Raw genomic sequence first — 21086 nt, forward strand, 5'->3', positions numbered from 1 at the left:
CCCTCCAGCTTGTCTGCGTCCCAGAACTGGACGCAATACTCAAGAGGAGGCCTAACCAGTGCCAGAGGGGAACCAGTACCTCGCACGATTTGGAAGCTATACTTCTATGAATGCATCCCAAAATACATTTGCTTTTTTTGCAGCTGTGTCACACTGTTGGCTCATATTCAGCTTGTGATCTACAATAATTCCAAGATCCTTCTCGCTTGTAGTATTGCTGAGCCAAGAATCCCCCATCTTGTAACTGTGCATTTGGTTTATGGGAGTTCTGGAAAAGGGACATGGAGGAAGTATAGCAGCTGTGTGGAGAGAAAGACGGGGCCCTGTTTATTATGTGACACACATTTTATTTATTTAGAATATTTTTGGATCACCCCTCTGTTCAGTGAGTGCTTGAGGCAAAGGATAATAAAATGCATTAAACAAAAATACAAAAACATATTTCAAAACCCAGGATTAATGCTAAAAACAGAGCGCGCTATTAACTTATTAAAAGCTTGGTGGAACAACAGTCTTCCCCAGTTGTCTAAAGGAAACTAGACCAGCCTCACTGAAAGGAGGGGGAGGTGTTTGACAATTGGGGTGTTGCCACACAAAAGGCCCTGCTACACAAGGGCCCAGCAACCACTGCTGTCTCGGAGGTGGGGGGACACGCAACAGTCCCTCAGAGGATGAGCACACATTTGGCACGAGCAAGGAGCACGAGTACATTTGGCAGGAGTACGGCGTGTGCGCGTCAGTGATCCATGTCCCCCTCGCTCCCAGAACACACTACAAGGAATACCTGGTCAACCTCATCAACAGCTACTCCCTGGACCCGGCCGTCCTGTACACTTTGCAAGAAGTGGAGACCGTCTGTCAACGCCACCTGGCCGGACCACAGCTGCCCGCTCGGGGACCCGCTGAGGAGGACGAAGCTTATCGTGGGCGTTTGGTCAAGGTGAAACCGGATTAGCCGAGGCTGGGGAAAGCAGGGCAATGTCTGCTGCTTAGCTAACCTCTCTTCTCCCCCACCCTCTTCCTCCTCCTGCCATAGATTCTCAGGGACGAGGTGCCTCTAGGCCTGAAAATTCCACGCAGACGGTAGGAGTCGGACGCCGGCAGCCTCAGTGGTGTGGAGAGAAACCAACTTGGGCCCTGCGATCCAGCTTCCTGTTGAGGGGAGCATGTCCACAGGAAGCTGAATGGAAGCCCTCCCCCCCTCGTACCTGGCAGGAGAATCTCCTTAACATTTCTGAAGCGGTTTTATATTTGGGGTGTCCGAGATGCCATCTTAAGACCCTCCCAGCTGCTAGGTAGGACTTCAGGGCCTCCTTCGCAAACCTCCCATCCTGTTGCTCACGCACGCAAATCCCACAACCGCCAGAACCACAGTTTGGAAGAAAGAGAGGATGTTAGTTTTTGCATAACCCTGTTCGGCAGAATCAGTTTTTGTTTTTAAGGAATAGCTAGATTTTATGGTGTGTGTGTGTGTTTTCAGTGGGTGGGTTTGAAATGATAAACACTCAGAACAAAACTTCCAGTAATCACCTGGAAAAATTCTTGTTGTGGTCCCAGGTCTATCCCCTTCTGATTCATTTCCTCCTCCTCTTCCACTTGCCCTCCAGCCTGCATAACTCTTGGGGGAAACCGTAATTCCAAATAAACTGTTCTGTGATTTAAAAAGAAACCCATGTGTGAGACTTTTTGCTGATCTAGATAACGGCGCCCTCACTTCCCTTGAACAGAGAGCATTTAATTTTTTTTTTTAAAAAGGAGCATTTCCCCAAATCTTGCGCCCCAATGGGAGAAGTTGTCCACTGTGTGTCCCCCAATCTGGACCAGTTTGGAATCTAACAGCAGGGTCTCCTAGATACCAAAATTATTTATTTATTTATTTATTTATTACAGTTTTATACCGCCCAATAGCCGAAGCTCTCTGGGCGGTTCACAAAAATTTAAAACCATGAAAAGCATAATAAAACAACCAACAATTTAAAAACACGAACGCAAAATACAATATAAAAAGCACAACCAGGATTAAAACCACGCAGCAAAAATTGATATAGGTTAAAATATAGAATTAAAACAGCAAAGTTTAAATTTAAGTTAAATTAAGTGTTAAAATGCTGAGAAAATAAAAAGGTCTTCACCTGGCGACGGAAGGAGTACAGTGTAGGCGCCAAGCGAATCTCTCTGGGGAGCTCATTCCACAGCCGGGGTGCACAGCAGAGAAAGAAGAGACTGACGCGCTTCAGTTCAGACCAGATCAGCGTCGGCATTCTGTTTTACCACTTTTTGTGAAACTCCCTTTCTCCCTGAAGAAAAGTCCTGTGTGACTTGAAAGCTTACATTGCCAGGAATATTCACTTGCTTTCTTGCCCATATTGAACATGAAAAGGTTTTATTTTCCATATATCTAGTTCAGACTTCCCCAACCCGGTGCGCTCACAATGGGGTGGACTACAACTCCCATCATCCCATACAGTTGCATTTCAACCCATCTGGAGCGCGCCAAGTTGGGGAAGACTGAACTAGATATTCAGTTATATTATTGCTTGTGTATTCATCTAAACTTTATCATATTTATGTTAAAGGATGCCTTCGCAGTATCCTAAGCTGATGGGTTCCCCGAGTTAACCAGTTATTTATTTATTTTGTGGACAAGACACTTTTCCTTTTTGAGTTGGCCTTCAAGATGTCAGCATCTTGCAGTAAATTACTCTGTGGTTAAAGAGGAAATCAAATAGGCACCTTCGGCCAATACCGTTTGAATCAGCTTCCGTTTCTATTTATTTATTTATTTATTACATTTATATACCACCCCATAGCCGAAGCTCTCTGGGCGGTGTAACTCTCTGTGTACTATCCTAACCATTGGTTGTGCTAAGGCTGCCAGCTCTGCTGTGACTCCAATGACATTGCATAAAATTACAATGAAGGCCATATACACACAGTAAGATGTGCAAAACTAAAGCAGACTCTCACCATGTGCAAAAACGGTGGTCAAGATGAGCAAGGCACAAAATCCCAGATCTATGCAACCAGCCACCAAGAGGGGCCCTCGAGACAGTAAACAGGGAAAAGAGACATAGAAACCCATCCCCAATGGTACTAGCTGTACCCCATGGATTTATTTATTTATTTATTACATTTCTATACCGCCCAATAGCCGGAGCTCTCTGGGCGGTTCACAATTTGTACTAGCCCTCATGATTTCCAGGATTTTGAACTTTAGAAGGACTCAAAACCGGCCAGAAGAGGGAAAGGAAGCTTTGAATAACTTACTCCCAGCTCCTTAGACAGCGTCTCATAAAGATTTGTGGAGCATTCCAGCCACAAAACCTTTGCAGTTTCATTTTAGCCCAATAGCCTATTTTCAGCATCTAGAGTGCTTCTGCAGGCCAAGCAACATCTGACAAAGGTTTCTCTAAGCATGTGCAAAGGGTCTCCCCCCACCCACCCACACACACATACCTCTCAGGGACCTATTTAACAGTCTAGAAGTGGTGAAGAGTGTTTCAGATTGTTTTGTGTAGGCAAGCCCGGGGACCTCTTCATCAAATCAACACCAATGTTTTAATGCAGCTATGGAATTATTAAAACTTCCTGACTGTTAGAGCAGTACGACAATGGAACCCGTTACCTAGGGAGGTTGTGGGCTCTCCCACACTGGAGGCCTTCAAGAGGCAGCTGGACAAGCCTCTGTCAGGGATGCTTTAGGGTGGATTCCTGCATTGAACAGGGGGTTGGACTTGATGGCCTTGTAGACCCCTTCCAACTCTGCTATTCTATGATTCTATGATCTATTACTATCATCATCCAGTAGCAAAAAACCCATTTTCTCTTATCCTGAGCAACATATGACGGAATTAAAGGATTCTCTAAGTGTGACAGTTGTGAGCTATCCTGTGTGTCCCAGTTGCTGGGGAACATGGGTGGGAGGGTGCTGTTGCACCAGGTCCTACTTGTTCATCCCTGGCCGACGGCTGTTTGGCCACTGTGTGAACGGAGTGCTGGACTAGATGGACCCTCGGTCTGATCCAGCATGACACTTCATACGTCCATGTGCAGAGTGCTCGCTTCTCTTAGCCCCACACTCACTCCTATGGTGGAGAAGTTTCAGCTTTTCTTCCCCCCGCCCCCAGTACCTGCGAATAAAATAAAACCGCAACGCCAATGTTCTGATGCAACTGTGCAACCCTTAAGAATAATATATTTTAGAATATTTGTTCTTATTTACGCGTCGCGGTGCCCCGCGGGTGCTCCAGCGCTTGCTTACTCTCTGCTGCCCTCTGGAGGCCGGCCGAGGGGAGCGCCACGTGATTTCTGGGAAAGGGAGCGAAGACCCGGAGAAATGGGCGCGGGAGGGAGGGGCGAAGCCGAGGGGGCGTGGCGCGGGCCAGCTGGGAGGCGCGCGGGCGTTGGGCGAGCGGGGCGACTGCCTGGGCCAGCAGCGTCCTGGCGGGGATCGGGCCAGACGGCGAGGGAGGAAGCGCACGGAAGGGCGAAGGTGCCACTTTCTGGGCTTTTCTGTCCTTGGGGTGGGCGGGGGGCTCCCCCAGGTCTGTTCTTGCTGGGCAGCCCAGTCCTTCCAGCGGGCTTCCTCGGGAGTAAGCCAAGTGGACTTCGGTGGGGCATGACTCTCGGGTAAGAGTGGATCGCAGCCGCTTTCATCCTCGCCGCTGGGGCCACTAAGTAGCCAGGGTGGGTTTGTTGCAACACAACAACCCGAGAGTGTTGCTGCGCTGGGAAAAACGCTCCAGCGTTTCTGTTACTTTGTATTTGTCGTGCGTCGAAATCGGTGTTTTTTCTTCTTCGCCTTTGAGTTGTTGCGATGCTCCGCTGCTGCTGCCAGCCAGAGTTTCTTCCTCCGCGCGCCCTGGGTTTGTGGTTCTCTCTCTAATGTGGACCTTCCTCAACGTGGCGCTCTCCAGCTGTGTTGGACTTTAACTCCCATCTTCCCCGGCCAGCAGCTGGGGATGATGGGAGTCCCAGCCCAACACATCTGAGGGGCACTAGGTTGGGGAGGGTGGGTTCATTTCTCATCCCTTCGGTCCTCCTTTTCTTCAGGGTTGGACCAACTTTTTCTTATTTATTCTATCCTGTTCCTCTTTCTACACTGTTTCTCTTCTAGCGGCTTTTTTTTTTCTATTTTCCTCGATCTCCGCAGCTTCAAAAGACAATTTGAAGGACTGAAGCGGAAACGTAATAATTAGAGTTGGAATTAATAATCTGTGCAAGCGAGGCAGAAAGAAAGGAGCGAGGGGTTCATATCGCGTGTCCGAAAGGGCTTTGTGCTGTCAGTAGAGGCTGGTGGCTCTGATGTCAGTGGGGCGGTGAATCCACTTTGGGTTTCAGCCAGAACCAATCCGAACTCTAAAGCAGCTTTCCAACGTGCGGAGAGCTCTTTTAAAGTTCTGGCTGGTTCTGACCGAAACCCAAAGCGGATTCACCGCCCTCACTGACATCGGAGTCACCAGCCTCCACTGAACTCTGTCTACAGGATCAACCCATCCTGTGCGTGTCTTTTCCGAAGCAAGAATCTTTTGAGTTCAATGAGGCTAAGGACACAATCGTATGCATGTTTCGACAGAAAAAAGACCTACAATGCCCAGGATCCCTTCAGCCAGCTGTACTGGCTGACCTAATGGGAAGTGTAGGACTTTGTTTCCCCCCTGTCTAAAAATGCATTGGATTATGCATTGAAAAACATGCATTGGCTTGCAGCCTTATGTTGCAAACAATAGGCCCAAACTCTGCAAAGGATCAGGCCGTTCCATTGTTGTTAATAACAAGAGTATCATTTATTTGTAAACATTTGTTTACCAGTAGACAGACTGAGGGATAGGTGGGAGCACAATGTAAACACTCCCCATGGACTGCCAAAGTCCACCTCTCTGCCCATTGGATCTTTAGAGAGATGGCCAGTGCCCGAAAACTTTTACAGAGTCTAAACTCAGTTCTCCTGGGCAGTATTCACACCCGATGGTAAGTCAGGAATCAGACGAATCCTTGCTTGCCGTGAACAAGCTGTTGTTGTTATTGTCATTTTTCCTAAAGCGTCTGATCTTCAAGGAAGCATTTTTACTTTAATTCAAATTTCCGTGTACTTGAAGTTCTTGGCACTTGGCAGACGTTTGTGTCTTTCACCGTGGCCCCTTGGACAAGTGTGCACTTGCAGATCAAAGAAGAGTTTATTTATTTATTTATTACATTTTTATACCACCCAATAGCCAAAGCTCTCTGGGCGGTTCACAAAAATTAAAACCACAATAAAACAAGCACAATTACAAGTTCTGTTTTGCCCCACTCTTGTCTCTTCTAGCCCCTCCTGAATTGGTAAGAGTCTGCTTTAGTTCTGCTCATCTTGCTAAGACGAGACATCCCCTAGCGCAGTTATTCTGGGCAGTGAATCACGGTGGCCATTTTGCTGCTTTGTTCGGCTTGTAAAGTACTGGGGTTAAAAATGGCGAATAAAGCAACAAGCTTCAATTGCTTAACCAGTGTAATTAACTAACGGAAGCTTTAATTACCGATTAAAAATTCCCCCTGCCTTCCTTAACAGCGAGCAAAGTTTTGGAAGGTTGTTCCGAGATATTTTTTTCAGTCCTGGGATACTGTTACAAAAGTTTCAGATGCCGTTGTTATTTTTGTTTTCATCACCATTGTCATCACCACATATGTTTCCTAGCTATATTTCAAGACTGGAGATTTCCCTTGGCAGCTATAAAAGACTAAAATTCAGTATCAATGAATGATGAAGCCACCTTAAAATTTCGACAAGTTTAAAATCAGCCAGTGAAAATAAAGTATCATGCATCACAATACAGTGCAGTTCAAATATGTTATAGCGGCAAATATTATAACACCTTATCAGTTAAAGCCAGAAAAGGTAGTGTGGTATAGCGGTTAGGGTGCTGGACTGGGACTGCGAGATACTGATTCTAGCCCTCAGCGATCACTGACTGAGACTAACCTACTTCAAGCTGCCTTAAATTCCTTGCAAGGGGGGGGGGAATCAGTGGGATATAAATGAAAAATAAAATAAAAATGGGTTTGCTTTTAAATCCCTCTTGAAAGCATGCTTGAAATTCTGCTTTTGCAATTAGGGAAAATGAAGATATTAATAATGTTTTGTTTTATCAGTGAGTGGCAACTTTTGGTTGTTGGACTGTTGCTCCTTGCCGGCCATTGAGCTGTCTGCTGAAGCTTTGCAATTATTATTATTATTATTATTATTTATTTATATAGCACCATCAATGTACATGGTGCTGTACAGATTACACAGTAAATAGCAAGACCCTGCCGCATAGGCTTACAATCTAATAAAGTTGTAGTAAACAATAAGGAGGGAAAGAGAATGCAAACAGGCACAGGGAAGTGTAAACAGGCACCGGGTAGGGTGAGGCTAACAGTATAGAGTCAGAACAAACTCAACATTTAAAAGCTATAGGGAAAAGAAAAGTTTTTAGCTGAGTTTTAAAAGCTGTGATTGAGTGGTAGTTCTCAAGTGTTCTGGAAGAGCGTTCCAGGCGTAAGGGGCAGCAGAAGAAAAAGGACGAAGCCGAGTAAGGGAAGTGGAGGTCCTTGGGCAGGCGAGAAGCATGGCATCAGAGGAGCGGAGAGCACGAGCGGGGCGATAGTGTGAGATGAGAGAGGAGAGATAGGCAGGAGCTAGACCGTGAAAAGCTTTGAAGGTCAGCAGGAGAAGTTTATATTGGATTCTGGAGTGAATTGGAAGCCAATGAAGAGATTTCAGAAGTGGAGTGACATGGTCAGAGCGGCGGGCCAAGAAGATGATCTTAGCGGCAGAGTGGTGGACAGATACCAGCGGACTGATGTGAGACGAGGGAAGGCCAGAGAGAAGAAGGTTGCAGTAGTCCAACCGAGAGATAACCAGCCTGTTTGTCATAGGCTGACTGATCCCAAAGGCCAGGGGTGTTGAACCAAGTCTCAATGATAAAAATCCGCTTTGGTTGTAAGGCAGCTCTGTTTTATTGAGCGTAATTCAGCTGTACGGAGAAAGTCCTACAGACGAAGAACTTCTCAACTGGCAGTGTGAAAACCAGGTGAATTCATACATAGTAGCATTAGCAGTTAGCAAAGTTTTAAAGTGAAACAAAGACTGATAAAAGAAAACTTCTCCGTTATACCTTATCAACAGATGGCCCATAACTCTCCTGGCAATGTCAGGTTGACCTAGATGGTCAGTCCGCTTATCAAGCTAGCTTATTTGTCTTCTACTATATCAAGCGGTCTCGACAGTTAGAAATTCCAGTTAAGCATTTCCTTGCTGATATAACAGTTTTAGCATTACAGCACATTCAGGCACATACATTACTCCAATCCCACCATGCAGTTCACTTGCAAGAACCAAACTACACACAGAGGCCGACATACAGAGCAGGTATATCAAGGCTTCTAAGTCTTGTTTTCTCACCAGCAATGTGGATTTTCTGGGAACTATTGAATTCGAAAACTCTGGGACCTATATATATTTTCATCACATCTATGCATTCTCTTACATACTTGCTAACGATAATCTCCTGGAAAACTTTCCAGCTTTGAAACTCCCAGTCTTGTTTAATGTTGCATTTGCAATTGGCATGCATTTGTGTGGTATTTTTACTAATGAACTTATGAAACAGGATTTTTTTTTTCTGCAGAGAAATAAAGCACTGGTAACTTTTTACGCCCCACATTGCTGGTTGAACCTCAGGCTCCGTGGAGCAAGGCTGACCCATCTGGGGTCCTGATGCAGCTCTCTGGAGTTCCACGGATGTGATCTTCACCCCATTTTCCCTGACCACCAGTCATTTCGTGGTTTACTGACTTCTGTGCACCTTCCCCCTCCCCTTCTAAAAAGTTGGAATGCCTCTCCTTAGGCTTGGTTGATGGCAATAAGATCTTTAACCTAAGATAGAGTCATTCAAGAGGCAGCTGGACAACATGCTTTAGGATGGATTCCTGCATTGAGCAGGGGGTTGGACTTGATGGCCTTGTAGGCCCCTTCCAACTCTGCTATTCTATGATTCTATGATAGGCTGGGTATTTGGACCCCACTGCCTTTGGCTCCGCCCCTTTTGCTCCGCCCACTTTTGGAACGCAGCCCTAAGACCTTCTCCAAAATTGAATTCAGCCCTCGGACTGAAAGAGGTTCAGTTCCCCTGCGGAAGCCAGACAATCAATGAAAACATCTTTTGCTGGGAATCAGGCCTGTCGATAATAGCATTTTTCACGCTGCTCCTCAGGCGTCTCTGAGTAACTGTTGGTTTCTAACTGCATTTCCTCAGGGCCAAATAACACAAGATGCTAAGTGTGTGGTGGCATTTAACGTTTGGGGGAGGGTCACAGCAGCCCCGTTGTAAAGGGGGGCAATCAGGACCATGGGACAAGGGGTTGAACTCCCCCCACACATGTACAACAATTGCATGTCAAGGTGAACAGCTTCCCTGCCATAACAGATAGGGTTTTTTAAAACTGACCCCAGAATAGTTGTTTTTTAAATAGATATTATCTGTTTTTATGCTTTTTATGGTTTCAAATTTGTACATTTGTTTTTAATATTCATTGTTTTAATCTCTGTAATCTGCCCAAAGAGCTTCGGCTATGGGGCGGTATATAATAATAATAATAATAATAATAATAATAATAATAATAATAGCTTGGGGGAGAACTTTAATTTATTTATTTTATTGTTGCATTTATAGCCCACCTTTTTTCCTCCAAGGAACCCAAGGTGGCATACATAATCCTCCTCCTCTCCATGCTATCCTCACAACAACCCTGTGAGGTAGGCTGGGCTGAGAGTCTGGGACTGGCCCAAAGTCACCCAGTGGGTTTCCATGGCTGAGAGGGGACTAGAACCCGGATCTCCCGACACCAGGTCCAACACTTTAGCCACTACGCCACACTGGCTGTCTTGTTGTGAGGGGGAGGATTAAACTCTGCCCTTCACCCAGTGATGCTTTCTGCGACTCTCACCCCAGTGGCTATTTTTAAAGACAAATGAACATCTGAAATGCAGACGTGCCTTTAAAATGACTTAAAACTGGGCTCTGTATTCCTGCCTCAATGCCCCCCCTTCTCTTTACAGGCGGGCCAGTGGGTTCTCTCTTCCCTTCTGCTGAACTCTCTCCACGACAAGGATGGCCACGTCCCGGATCCGTTTGCGGGCCACCCGGAAACTTCGCCAGTGGACCGTGGAGCAAGTAGAGAGCGGGAAGTTTCCCGGGCTGGTCTGGGACGACCCCCCAGCCAATACAATGTTCCGCATCCCATGGAAACACGCCGGGAAGCAGGAATTCCGCCATGAAGAGGACGCCGCGTTTTTCAAAGTAGCGTAAACTGCAATGTCCTGTGCGAACAAGACCGTGGGATCATCTACACCAAGCAGGATATTCCACTATGAAAGCGGTATATAAAAGGCAGGAGCCACACGACTGCTTTATAGTGGTACTGAAGTACACTGACAACTGTGGGGCCCATGACGCATCTACACCAAGCAGGATATAACACTACGAAAGTGGGATGAAAGTGGTATATGGTATGTGTCAATGGGCCCCAACAGTTGTCGGTGCACTTCAACAGCGCTATAAGGAGTAGTGTGGCTCCTGCCTTTTATATACTGCTTTCATGGTTCTGGGCTCCACAATTAAAGGACGCAGACAAGCTGGAGTGTGTTCAGCAGAGGGCAACCAGGATGATCGGGGCTCTGGAAACAAAGCCCTATGAAGAGAGACTGAAAGAACTGGGCATGTTTAGCCTGGAGAAGAGAAGATTGAGGGGAGACATGATAGCACTCTTCAAAGACTTAAAAGGTTGTCACACAGAGGAGGGCCAGGATCTCTTCTCGATCATCCCAGAGTGCAGGACACAAAATAACAGGCTCAAGTTACAAGAAGCCAGATTCCGGCTGGACATCAGGAAAAACTTCCTGACTGTTAGAGCAGTACGACAATGGAACCAGTTACCTAGGGAGGTTGTGGGCTCTCCCATCCTAAAGGCCTTCAAGAGGCAGCTGGACAAGCATCTGTCGGGGATGCTTTAGGGTGGATTCCTGCATTGAGCAGGGGGTTGGACTCGATGGCCTTGTAGGCCCCTTCCAACTCTGCTATTTTGTGATTCTATGATTCATACCGCTTTCATAGTAGAATATCCTGCTTGGTGTAGATGAGCCCCGTGTTGGAACCACAGGAAGGGGGTGGCATGAGGGGCACAGGATCGTGGCATGCAAAGGATCTGCCAGTTTGAAAATGCTTGGACCAAGTTCTCACCTGTGTCTGGCCTTGTATGGTTTTGGGCTGTAGGTTGGATTGGGTGTGATGGAATGCTTCCCTGGGGTGGGAATTCCCACATGCAGGAAATTAGCCTCCTGGGGGAGAGAGAAGGCCCTGCTATGGAATAGCGTTCTCAATCTGAAGTGAGAACTGAGATGCCGGTTCAGGCATAACAATGTCAGTTGGCTCCAACTCCTCCTTTTTTCCAGGCTTGGGCCATGTTTAAAGGGAAGTACAAGCCGGGGGAGCCCCTCGACCCCGCCACTTGGAAGACGCGCATCCGTTGCGCTTTGAGCAAGAGCCCCGAGTTCGAGGAGATGCCACATCGCTCCCGGCTGGATATCGGAGAGCCCTACAAAGTGTACCGCCTGGTGCCGCCGTCTGAGCAGTGCGTGAGCGAGGGTAACAGACCTCAATTTTCTTTTGCCTCTTGAAATCTCCGCGCTCGTTTCAGCCTTCCCGACCACCGGCGCCCTTCGCATGAGTCACGCCACAATTCCCTCCATCTCTGGCCAGCATACCAGTGTTGGCTGTGGAGGATGGTGGCTGCAGTCCCAACACATCTGGACGGCACCAGGTTTGGGGGAATCCGCTCTAAGCACTGCCACATTCTGACTCTAGAGTCCATCGCTAGTCATGCTATATACACTGCATACAGGCTGGCTTTATACCCCTTTAATGGTGGGGCTTTCCCCCAAGTAGTTCTGGGATTTGTAGTTCGGTGAGGACGTGAAGACACCCATAACTAGCCTGTTTCTCTGCACACACACACCCAAATAAGTTACAAAGCATGACTAAACGGATGTCAGTTTACTGGATTTATTCATGCGGCAGGATCTGTCTTCTCTTGGGAGGGAATTTGGCTTCGTGCACGGTGCAGAGGGGTACCCACAGCCCCAATATTCTGCCTGATATTCTCTCAGTCCTCCTTCCTATCCCTATCTTGTCTTCTTCCAAGGGAGCCTATCTAAACAGTGGAGGAGTCGGCAGGTGAAGCGGGAACAGTCCTCCGTGAAAAAGAAGGGCCACCGCAACAGCAGCAGTGTCCCCCAACCACCTGGCTCCCTTTCCGTCCTGAAAAGGGTGAGTGCTGCAGTTGGGAAGGATCGGGGCTTTGAAAAGGTTGCTTAAAATTGCTGGGGTCTGGGCAAGGAGGGGAGGGCAATGAGCCCAGCAGTGGCTGTTCTGTCGTTCTATGTGCTCTGCCCCCTTCCCCAACTGTTCTTGCGCAAAATCTTGCACTCTGTTAAAGCAGTACAATCATAGAATCACAGAATAGTAGAGTTGGAAGGGGCCTATAAGGCCATCAAGTCCAACCCCCTGCTCAGTGCAGGAATCCACCCTACAGCATCCCTGACAGGTGGTTGTCCAGCTGCCTCTTGAAGGCCTCTAGTGTGGGAGAGCCCACCACCTCCCTAGGTCACTGGTTCCATTGTCGTACTGCTCTAACAGTCAGGAAGTTTTTCCTGATGTCCAGCCGGAATCTGGCTTCCTGTAACTTGAGCCCATTATTCCGTGTCCTGCACTCTGGGAGGATCGAGAAGAGAGCCTACCATTTCACCTGGACAAATGTGCATGAGTGATGCAGGTGGGTGGGGAGATTATAGTTTCATAAGCAGAACTTAGCCAATGCCATCAGTGCTGTTCACCAATTAAATAAGTTTTAGTTGCTTCAAATTTGAGTAGGGATCAATTTTTAATTGTATTTTGAGTTGTATTTTATTGCGTTTTGGTCAGGACAGCAGCTAGAGCAGGGCTAAGCAATCTGGGGGCTTCCAAATGTTTCGGACTACTACACCCATAAGGCAGCATGGCCAATTGTTATGCCCACGTCTGAACTGATTGCATGCAGGGGGATTTCGACATTAGGCCAAGGATGGGGCCCCAGGTTGCCCTGTTGTACAGGGTGACCATACGAAACGGAGGACAGGACTCCTGTATCTTTAAAAGTTGCAACAAAAGGGCATTTCAGCAGGTGTCATTTGTACGTGTCAAGGCTAAAAAATCCACTTTGGTATACATGCAGCACCTGGTAGAACTCCCTCTTCATCTCAACAGTTCAAGCTGCAGGAGCCCTGCCCTCTTTTGGATCTGGTCAAGAGGGCAGGGCTCCTGCAGCTTTAACCGTTGTGATGAAGAGGGAATTCCACCAGGTGCTGCATGCGCACAAATGACTCCTGCTGAAAATCCCTTTTTTGTGCAACCGTTAAAGATACAGGGACCCTGTCCTCCTTTTCATAGGGTCACCCTACTGTTGTAGCCCTAAAATTCAGCGTATCAAATGAGAGAGGAAAGGTGAGTGTTACCACCCGTCACTGTTCTGAATTTGGGGCTATAAGCTTTAAGCAGTTTGAGTGCAATATTAGAGCTATGTGGCTGGCTGGCTGCATATGTGCAAAACGGATCTGCTGAGGGCAGAACCCTGATGGACAACAGTGAAGTGAAATTTTGAGCAGAGTGCTCTTGAAAACTGACTCTAATCTCTCTCTCTCTCTCTCTCTCTCTCTCTCTCTCTCTCTCTCTCTCTCCCTCTCCCTCCCTCCCTCCCTCCCTCCCTGCAGGAAGAGAGCTCCGGCTCAGAAGCTCTGGCTAGCTACATCCCCAAAGCATATGAGCCTTCGACCTACCAGACTGGAGAATCCAGCCCTCAGCCCGGTGAAACAGGTGGGAATTCACATTTCCCCATAAGTTGTGGCTCTGTCCACGTGAGCAAAGGGACGTGGCCTTCAGGTAGCCTTGGCTCATTAGACGTTCTTGGAGGCGATTACTCGGGAGCAAAGTGTCCCACTTCTGCACCGTCCATTTGGACGTTGCTACGCACAGGGGTAACCTCCCCCTGGCCCTCCCTATTAAGAGGCCTGTGTTTAGGGCAGTGGCTGGCTCCTTCCCCCCTGGGTCCTCCTGCATCCTGTTGTCTAGGAAGGAAGGGCAAGAAAATCCTGCAAAAGAACAGCCTGACTTGGTTGATGTTCACATAGATGTTCAGGGAGACCAGAGCTGCCCTCGCTTAAACCCCTCCGTCCCCTCCGAACAGAAATAGAAGCAGGTCAAATCTTTGACAGACCGAAGAGAGCCAGCGTGGTTTGGGGGCAGGAAGTGGCTTTGCAAACCGGCTCTCTAGTGGGTAGCAACAGGATATGAAGCTTTTCTTGCATTTCCTGCTGGGCCTGCTTCTTCTTCAGTTTTAGGAAGTTGGCTGGAAAGGAGGATGCCTCTGAGCATGTGCAGTGTAACCTGGCTGCTCTTTTGCATTGCCTCCACATCGTGGTTCTGCCCTCTTCAGCTGTGGTTAGATGACAGGAATTCTGGGGCGGCGGGTGGGGTGGGGAGCCTTTCAGATTGGCTCCTGCATTCTCTCTCTCCCCCCCCCCCCCGGTTGTTTTGCAAATTAATTGGGGATGGGCGGCGAGGGGAAGGCCGGAACTGTCAGTTCAGAAATTATGACTGAATTCTTTGGAAGTGGGCGGTTCACTGGAGTAGAGAATGGAATATGGTCCAAAGTGTTTCATTTCACAAGTGTTTTTGTGAACCGCCCAGAGAGCTCCGGCTATTGGGCGGTATAGAAATGTAATAAATAAATAAATAATAAATAAATAATAAATATTTCTAAGGTGCTTCATCTCCCTGTTGTCATCTTAACACCTAATTTCATTGTGTGTGTGTGTGTGGTTCTTTAATAGTGTGTGAAATGCACTCTGCACACACTTATAGGCATTATTATTATTATTATTATTATTATTATTATTATTATTATTATTATATTTTGCACTTGATCCAAACCCCCAAACAGACTCCAGGCTTGATTCCTACTCCAAATTAAGCACAGAATAATGTGCCAATTGATCACGAAAGGCTGTTGACCCCCATCCGCTCCTATATCGAGGAGATCTCTAGCAGTCTGGGGGAAGCATTTGTGTAAGATTTTAGGAAAGGTTGTCTTCACCAAGCAAAGAAGCTCCTATCCTGAACCCTTCTCTCCTTCACTACACCAGCGCCAGATGTGAAAGAGAGCCTTCTCCAGCTGAATCCGGATCCCATCTCCGCTGCTGCTGTGGAAACAGGTGAGATCACGGAACCGGCGTCTTCCTCTGAAGCAGCCTTCCCCAATCCGGTGCTCTCCAGATGTGTTGGGAGTACAGCTCCTGCCGTCTGCAGCTAGCATGGATGTAGCCCGACACATCTGGAGGGTACTCGGTTGGGGAATGCTGGACTTTAGGAAATGGAGAATGTGTGCCCATGTGGAGTGTGTGTTGTCGTTTGTAATCGCCTCTTCAGGTGCTGGAGGTTATCCCAGAACGGGTTTTTTTCCTCGCACTTGCTTTGGCATTAGGCCATTTTTTGTGCTATGGTTGGAACTGGGTTCAGTGTTCTTTTAACCTAGATAAGGGACCTGCAACCTGTCTGCAGCTGTGCTAATCCGTTGGTGGTGGTGGTGGTGGTATTCCTGCATTCAAGCAACTGCAGAGCCTTTGAGCAGTGAGGGACTGATCTTTTTGTTCCCGCGTTCACAGGCGACTTCTCCATTCGGCTCTCCGTCTTCTACAGCGGCAAGCTGATCCAGACAATCTGGCTCCCGGAAGGCGAGTTCCTCATCACATCTGTCGCTGCTCCACCAGGAGCTCCGACTAACAGCATGACCCGTGTGGTGCTGCCGCTCCCAGCCACAATGGAGGACCCTCAAAAGGAGACCCTTCAGCGTTTGCTGAAGGGTCTGGAAAAAGGCGTGATGGCTGCCAGCAACCAGAAAGGGATATTCATCCAGTACCGGGGCAAAGCCTGCATCTCTTGGTGGGGACCCCAGGTATCCCAACCCCATGGCAAGCTTGAGCCGGACATTTACCTTCAGTTGTTCAACACCAGGACATTTCAATCAGGTGAGGCCGTCCCCTGAAGATGCTTTCCCCAAACAACCTATCTTACCTCTGGTGCAAGTTCTTCAATATTTGGTCCAATTGATGGTGGCTGCTCTGCTCAACTGTTCCTGGTGCAGCTTACAGAAACAGCATAATAGCAGCATTTTTTTCCTAACTAGAAACATTCTGATTCCTTTCATTGGCAAAAACAACTTTATTATTATTATTATTATTATTATTATTATTATTATTTGCATTTTTATACCGCCCAATAGCCAAAGCTCCCTGGGCGGTTCACAAAAACTAAAACAATTCAAAGTATAAAACAAACGGTATAAAAACATGATATAAAATACACATTAAAATGGATTAAAACATACCATACATGATTAAAACATCTTGGAAACATCCTGAAAGCATTCTAAAATTTCACTGGATAGGACTGCTGGAATAGATCAGTCTTTATTGCTTTTTTAAATTCTAAATTCTTTTTATACTGTGCTTTTTATACTCTGCTTTTTATACGGTATTTTGTATTTGTGTTTTTAACCATTTGGTTGTTTTTTAATGGTTTTAATTTTTGTGAACCGCCCAGAGCGCTTCGGCTATTGGGCAGTATAAAAATATAATAAATAAATAAAAGACTATCAAGTTGACGAATCTCCTCCGGCAAACTAACATGAAACAATTCCCCCTCCAAACACCCCCCCCAAAACTTTTATAGTTAGCAAATCAGGTTTCATAGATGAGCTTCTTAGCCCTTGTGGCATAAGCTTAATGGTTGCAACTTTCTAGAAACCATAGAGCTGATGGCAATTAGCGATACGCTCATTATGTAATTCCAAGCACAGTCAAAAGCTACTAACTATAATCGTGTGAGAGATCCATACAACTTGGTTCCCCCGTTGCATTCTCTACGGCTCAGAAGATAGGGCAAGTGGCATGAATGATTCCTGGCATAAATCATCCCAGGCAATCAAAAATGAGGGTTCTGGGAAAAGACCTAAACAAATTCAGACATGCAGAGATTTAGTCCAACCTTGAAACCTTCGTTGAAACCACCAGCCCTACCAAATCCAAGAGTCAAGACATAGCATCGGAAGTGAAATCTAGAGTAATCCCACACACGCAGAGATTTCAATGACCGTAGCTACAGGGGTCCCCAAGCTACAGGCCTCCAAACACAGTAGAGTCCCAAGAGTCAAGATCAGCCCAAGGCAGCAGGCCCCCGGGCTATCGACGATGAAGAGACATAATCTGTAGCAAATAAGAATTCAAGATCTACGAGAAGCATAGCAATAACTTCCATGGCAAATTCTTAATGATTCACAGATCAAAGAGATAATTCAGGTTTCAAGGAAAGATATTGCAGTGAAACAAACTTAAGTCCACATGAGAAGTGTTTCTCACAGCTCAGGCAGTATAAGACAGACAACAAAAGATGGGCAGTAAAGGTGATGTTCTCAGCAAAGTGCTCCCAGACTGAGCATCACCTTAAAAGCAAGGATTGGGGCTGCAGTCACACACCTCCTAACGATCCCATTTCGTTTCTGGGATCTTAGCCCAGAAATGAAACCTCCGGCAAACAGGGTGTTTAGATTCCGCCATCTTGAGTTGACAGATCAACTTATGTGACACCTGCCCCTTCTGCCAGTTTCTCGTGAACAGGCTGATTTTCTGTCTTAACTGTGGGCATGATGTTCAAGGTTGACCACTAGTACCTGAACAGGAGAGACTTTCATCCATTTAATTATTTGTCTCAGTACTGATCCCTGTCTCCCAACCCCTGTGTTTTCTGCCCACAGGGCTGGAGCAGAGCAAACTGGGCTGTGTTCCTCATCCAGAACACCAGGTTACTCTCTGTGTAGGAGAGGAACTGGGAGAGAATGAAAGCGTGGACAGCAAGCCCATCATCATCAAAGTAAGATGGATAAATTCTTGGCAAGGCAGAGGTGCATTGTGGGTTAGGGGTTAGGAAGGATGAGCGATCTGGTGCATGCTGGGAGACCGTCACTGAGTGGGACAAAGGCGTATTATGTATGGTGGGAGGGTTGTCAATGGCCGGGACAGGCACACTTTGTGAGGCTGAGGTGCAGGCTATGGGGCGAGACTATGAGTTGGTGGGGGCAGGATGTAGGAATGTCGTGGGGAGAAGTTTGGAAAGAAATGCATTATAAATGGGACGATGGGAGAGAAGCATGAAGGTGGGTTATACTGTGTGTCAGGAATGCAGAACCTCAGCTCGCCCACCCCATCTATTGTCCCAATCCTGCGCACTGGGGTTTCCCAGATGGTTACACACCCTTTCCCTGGGCCCATTCCATTTTCCCCAACCATCAATCATTTGGCAGGTTTCTGGATTTTGTGCAGTTTTCCCCTCATTCAAAAAGGTTGAAATTTCTCTCCTAAAGCTTGTAGACGAAGGCTGGAGTCAATCCAACCTCCCTGCAAGGTAGGCCCCGGACCAAACGTCCTGTTGTCCCCGGCCACCCCTCGCCCTCGCCCTTTCCCCAACCGGGATGAGCCAGAGATTCCTGGAATAAAACACACACACACACTCCGCTTAAGGGCCAAAACAAGTTTAATACCATTCAGCTAAAACTATAACAGGTAAGGTTTTGGCCAGAGGTAGCAGCAAATGGGAGAGGAAGGAAGAAAAGGGCAGGAGGGAAGGAAGGAAGGAGTTTAAAGGAGAGATTGCAAAGGGAGAATGTACTAGTAGCCACAGCTCCATCTAAAACCTGCAAACACACAACCCAGCCCTAGCCATAAAAGTGGCCAGCCTTGTCTCAGGAAATCCAGACATTTAAAATAAACCAAAAGACCCCAGCTTACTCCGAGCAGCCACCCCAGGCTGCTTTGGGTGTTCTTCCTCCAAAACCAGAACAGAAGATCCTCATCCCAAACAGGGTACCCTTTTTATCCCCTTTAGAATTTAGGGCCCCATGACCTCACTGAACCAACCCCCAGCTCGGCCTGGCTCTTAGCAACCCTCCCCTCTTAGGGAGGGTTTTGCCCTCTTTCTCACAGCTAAACCCAATTATCCTAACGACCATGGAGATAACCTGCAGGTGAGAGGCTCCGAGAGTGCGCGTTCCACACTCCCACCTCCCCTTAACATAGCATCAGGGCTACACAACGCATACCAGAACAGATACAAAGCAGAAAGAATAATACAATTAAAAAGCCAGTGCAGCCCATAAATCAGCAAGGCCCCATCTCCTTCACAAAGCTAGTAAGAGCTTTAAGATCAAATATGCTTGGCAATGCCTCCCACCTTTGCCTTGGTTTTGCATAATACTGGAATGTTGCCCCCACCCAAGAGATTCTTTGAAATTGAATTCAGCCCATAGCTGGAAAGCGGTTGAACACCTCCGCTGTATGTAGTGCCTGGGAACGAGGCTAGAAGTGCATTGTGGGTTGTAGCCCCGGAGAGAATGTGTATTTTGGGTGACAGCTGGGAATCTTGACAGCTCTATTTATTTTGTCGATTTAGAAGTAATCGGATTCTCAGGGTGGTGTGCAATGTACGATGGGTAGGCAGGAGTCAGAATAGAATGATAATATGGGTAATCAAGGCAAACTGCAGTATAGATTGGGGAAGAGGGATGTTGTGTAATTTTGCGTAATGGCAGTAGAGAATGGATATGGAGGGTTTAGGAGTGCCAGGTCAGATCAAACGAGTATTTCAGGCTGTTAGGAATCTCAGATGGAGAGCTGATGTCTGTATCTTTCCTGTTTTCCACCTCACAGATGGAACAAATCTTTGCTCTTCGGCTACTCTCTCCTCCTCCTCCTCCTCCTCCTGTAGTCGAAGCAGCGTCTTGCTCCGATCTGGTCTTAACCGCTCTTTGGTCTGCAGATATCGTGCCCTGAGAACTGGAATCTTGACCTCTCTCTTTAAATTGAACTGTTCGTAGGGGTTGCAGTTCCTGTCTTCCTGGTTAGGGCGGGACTTCCTTTCAGGTGGTCCAGCTCTGTCAGTGAACTTGTACCTGTTATGTAATAATATGTAAAACACTAGAGCTTGACCCAGAGGCAGCATCTAGGGATTGGCTTGTAGGTATGATTTATTTCATAGATAATGACTTCCTTCCCCAATCCCAGTAGCACTGATGAATCCTTCCTTCTTTCTTGCATTTCCTGGTTGTAGAATGGTGGAACAGTTTCTCCCTTGTCACCCCCTACATACACACACAGTTTATAAAAATCAAGTTTGCCTCCCCAATTGCTGTGTTGACTTAGATGCTCTAAACCCCTTTTGCACTTTAATTGTATCTATAAAGTTCTTAAATTAGACTGTTTCTCTCTGTGTGTGTATATTTTATGGCGTGCATGTGAAGTCTATGTTAAATAAAATTTTATTGAAATGGATGATGGAATCTATTATTATTATTATTATTATTATTATTATTATTATTATTATTATTATTATTATTATTATTATCCCACCTTTTGCCCAATGCTGGGCCTCAAGGCGGCCTTACAAAGTTTAAAATATACATGGGGGGGGGGAAACAAAACCATAAACATTTAAAATACACAACAAAATTATAAGGCATTAACACAGATGGAGGGCCAGACTATTCTCCAAAGGCCTGCTGGAACAAAATAGTTTTAGCCTGCTTCCGAAAGCCCATCAAGGAGGGAGCCAGCCTAGCTTCCCCGGGAAGAGAGTTCCAGAGAACCGGAGCAGCCACCGAGAAGGCCCTCTCCCATGTTCCCACCAAGCGTGCCTGTGAAGAAGGTGGGACTGAAAGAAGGACCTCTCCAGAAGATCTCAAAGCACAGGCAGGCTCATAAGGGAGAATACGGTCTTTCAAATAACCTGGACCCGAGCCGTAAAGGGCTTTATAGGTGATAACCAGCACTTTGAATTGTGCCTGGAAACAGACTGGAAGCCAGTGGAGTTGTTTTAACAGGGGAGTTGTATGCTCCCTGTAACCAGCCCCGGTCAACAATCTGGCTGCAG

At 46.9% G+C, this 21086-nt stretch overlaps 2 protein-coding genes across 6 annotated transcripts in view; both read left to right on the plus strand.

The window, feature by feature from the left end:
- RNF31 (ring finger protein 31) overlaps positions 1–1669 on the plus strand; it is a 28865-nt gene extending 27196 nt beyond the window's left edge. For 3 of the 4 annotated variants that reach the window (XM_063138519.1, XM_063138518.1, XM_063138521.1), the window contains 2 exons: positions 766–940; positions 1037–1669. In XM_063138519.1, the coding sequence (XP_062994589.1) occupies positions 766–940; positions 1037–1087 (226 nt within the window). In that variant the 3' untranslated portion in view covers positions 1088–1669. Of the gene's footprint in view, positions 1–765; positions 941–1036 lie in introns of those variants that run through there. The other variant, XR_010025988.1, reaches the window with a different exon arrangement.
- Positions 1670–4405: 2736 nt separating this feature from the next.
- On the plus strand, positions 4406–20488 carry IRF9 (interferon regulatory factor 9). Of its 2 annotated transcripts, none has more exons than XM_063138329.1 (9): positions 4406–4492; positions 10079–10319; positions 11471–11663; positions 12220–12344; positions 13823–13925; positions 15254–15322; positions 15773–16135; positions 17920–18035; positions 19868–20488. In XM_063138329.1, the coding sequence occupies exons 2-9, from the start codon at positions 10131–10133 to the stop codon at positions 19988–19990; spliced, it is 1281 nt and encodes a 426-aa protein (XP_062994399.1). In that variant the 5' UTR covers positions 4406–4492; positions 10079–10130; the 3' UTR covers positions 19991–20488. The 2 variants fall into 2 exon arrangements, with proteins under 2 accessions (XP_062994399.1, XP_062994398.1); XM_063138328.1 differs by having other exon boundaries at positions 4427–4629.
- The last annotated feature ends 598 nt before the right edge of the window (positions 20489–21086 follow it).

The sequence above is a fragment of the Elgaria multicarinata genome, chromosome 11 (assembly GCF_023053635.1).
Source record: "Elgaria multicarinata webbii isolate HBS135686 ecotype San Diego chromosome 11, rElgMul1.1.pri, whole genome shotgun sequence".
In the NCBI taxonomy this organism is placed as follows: domain Eukaryota; kingdom Metazoa; phylum Chordata; class Lepidosauria; order Squamata; family Anguidae; genus Elgaria; species Elgaria multicarinata.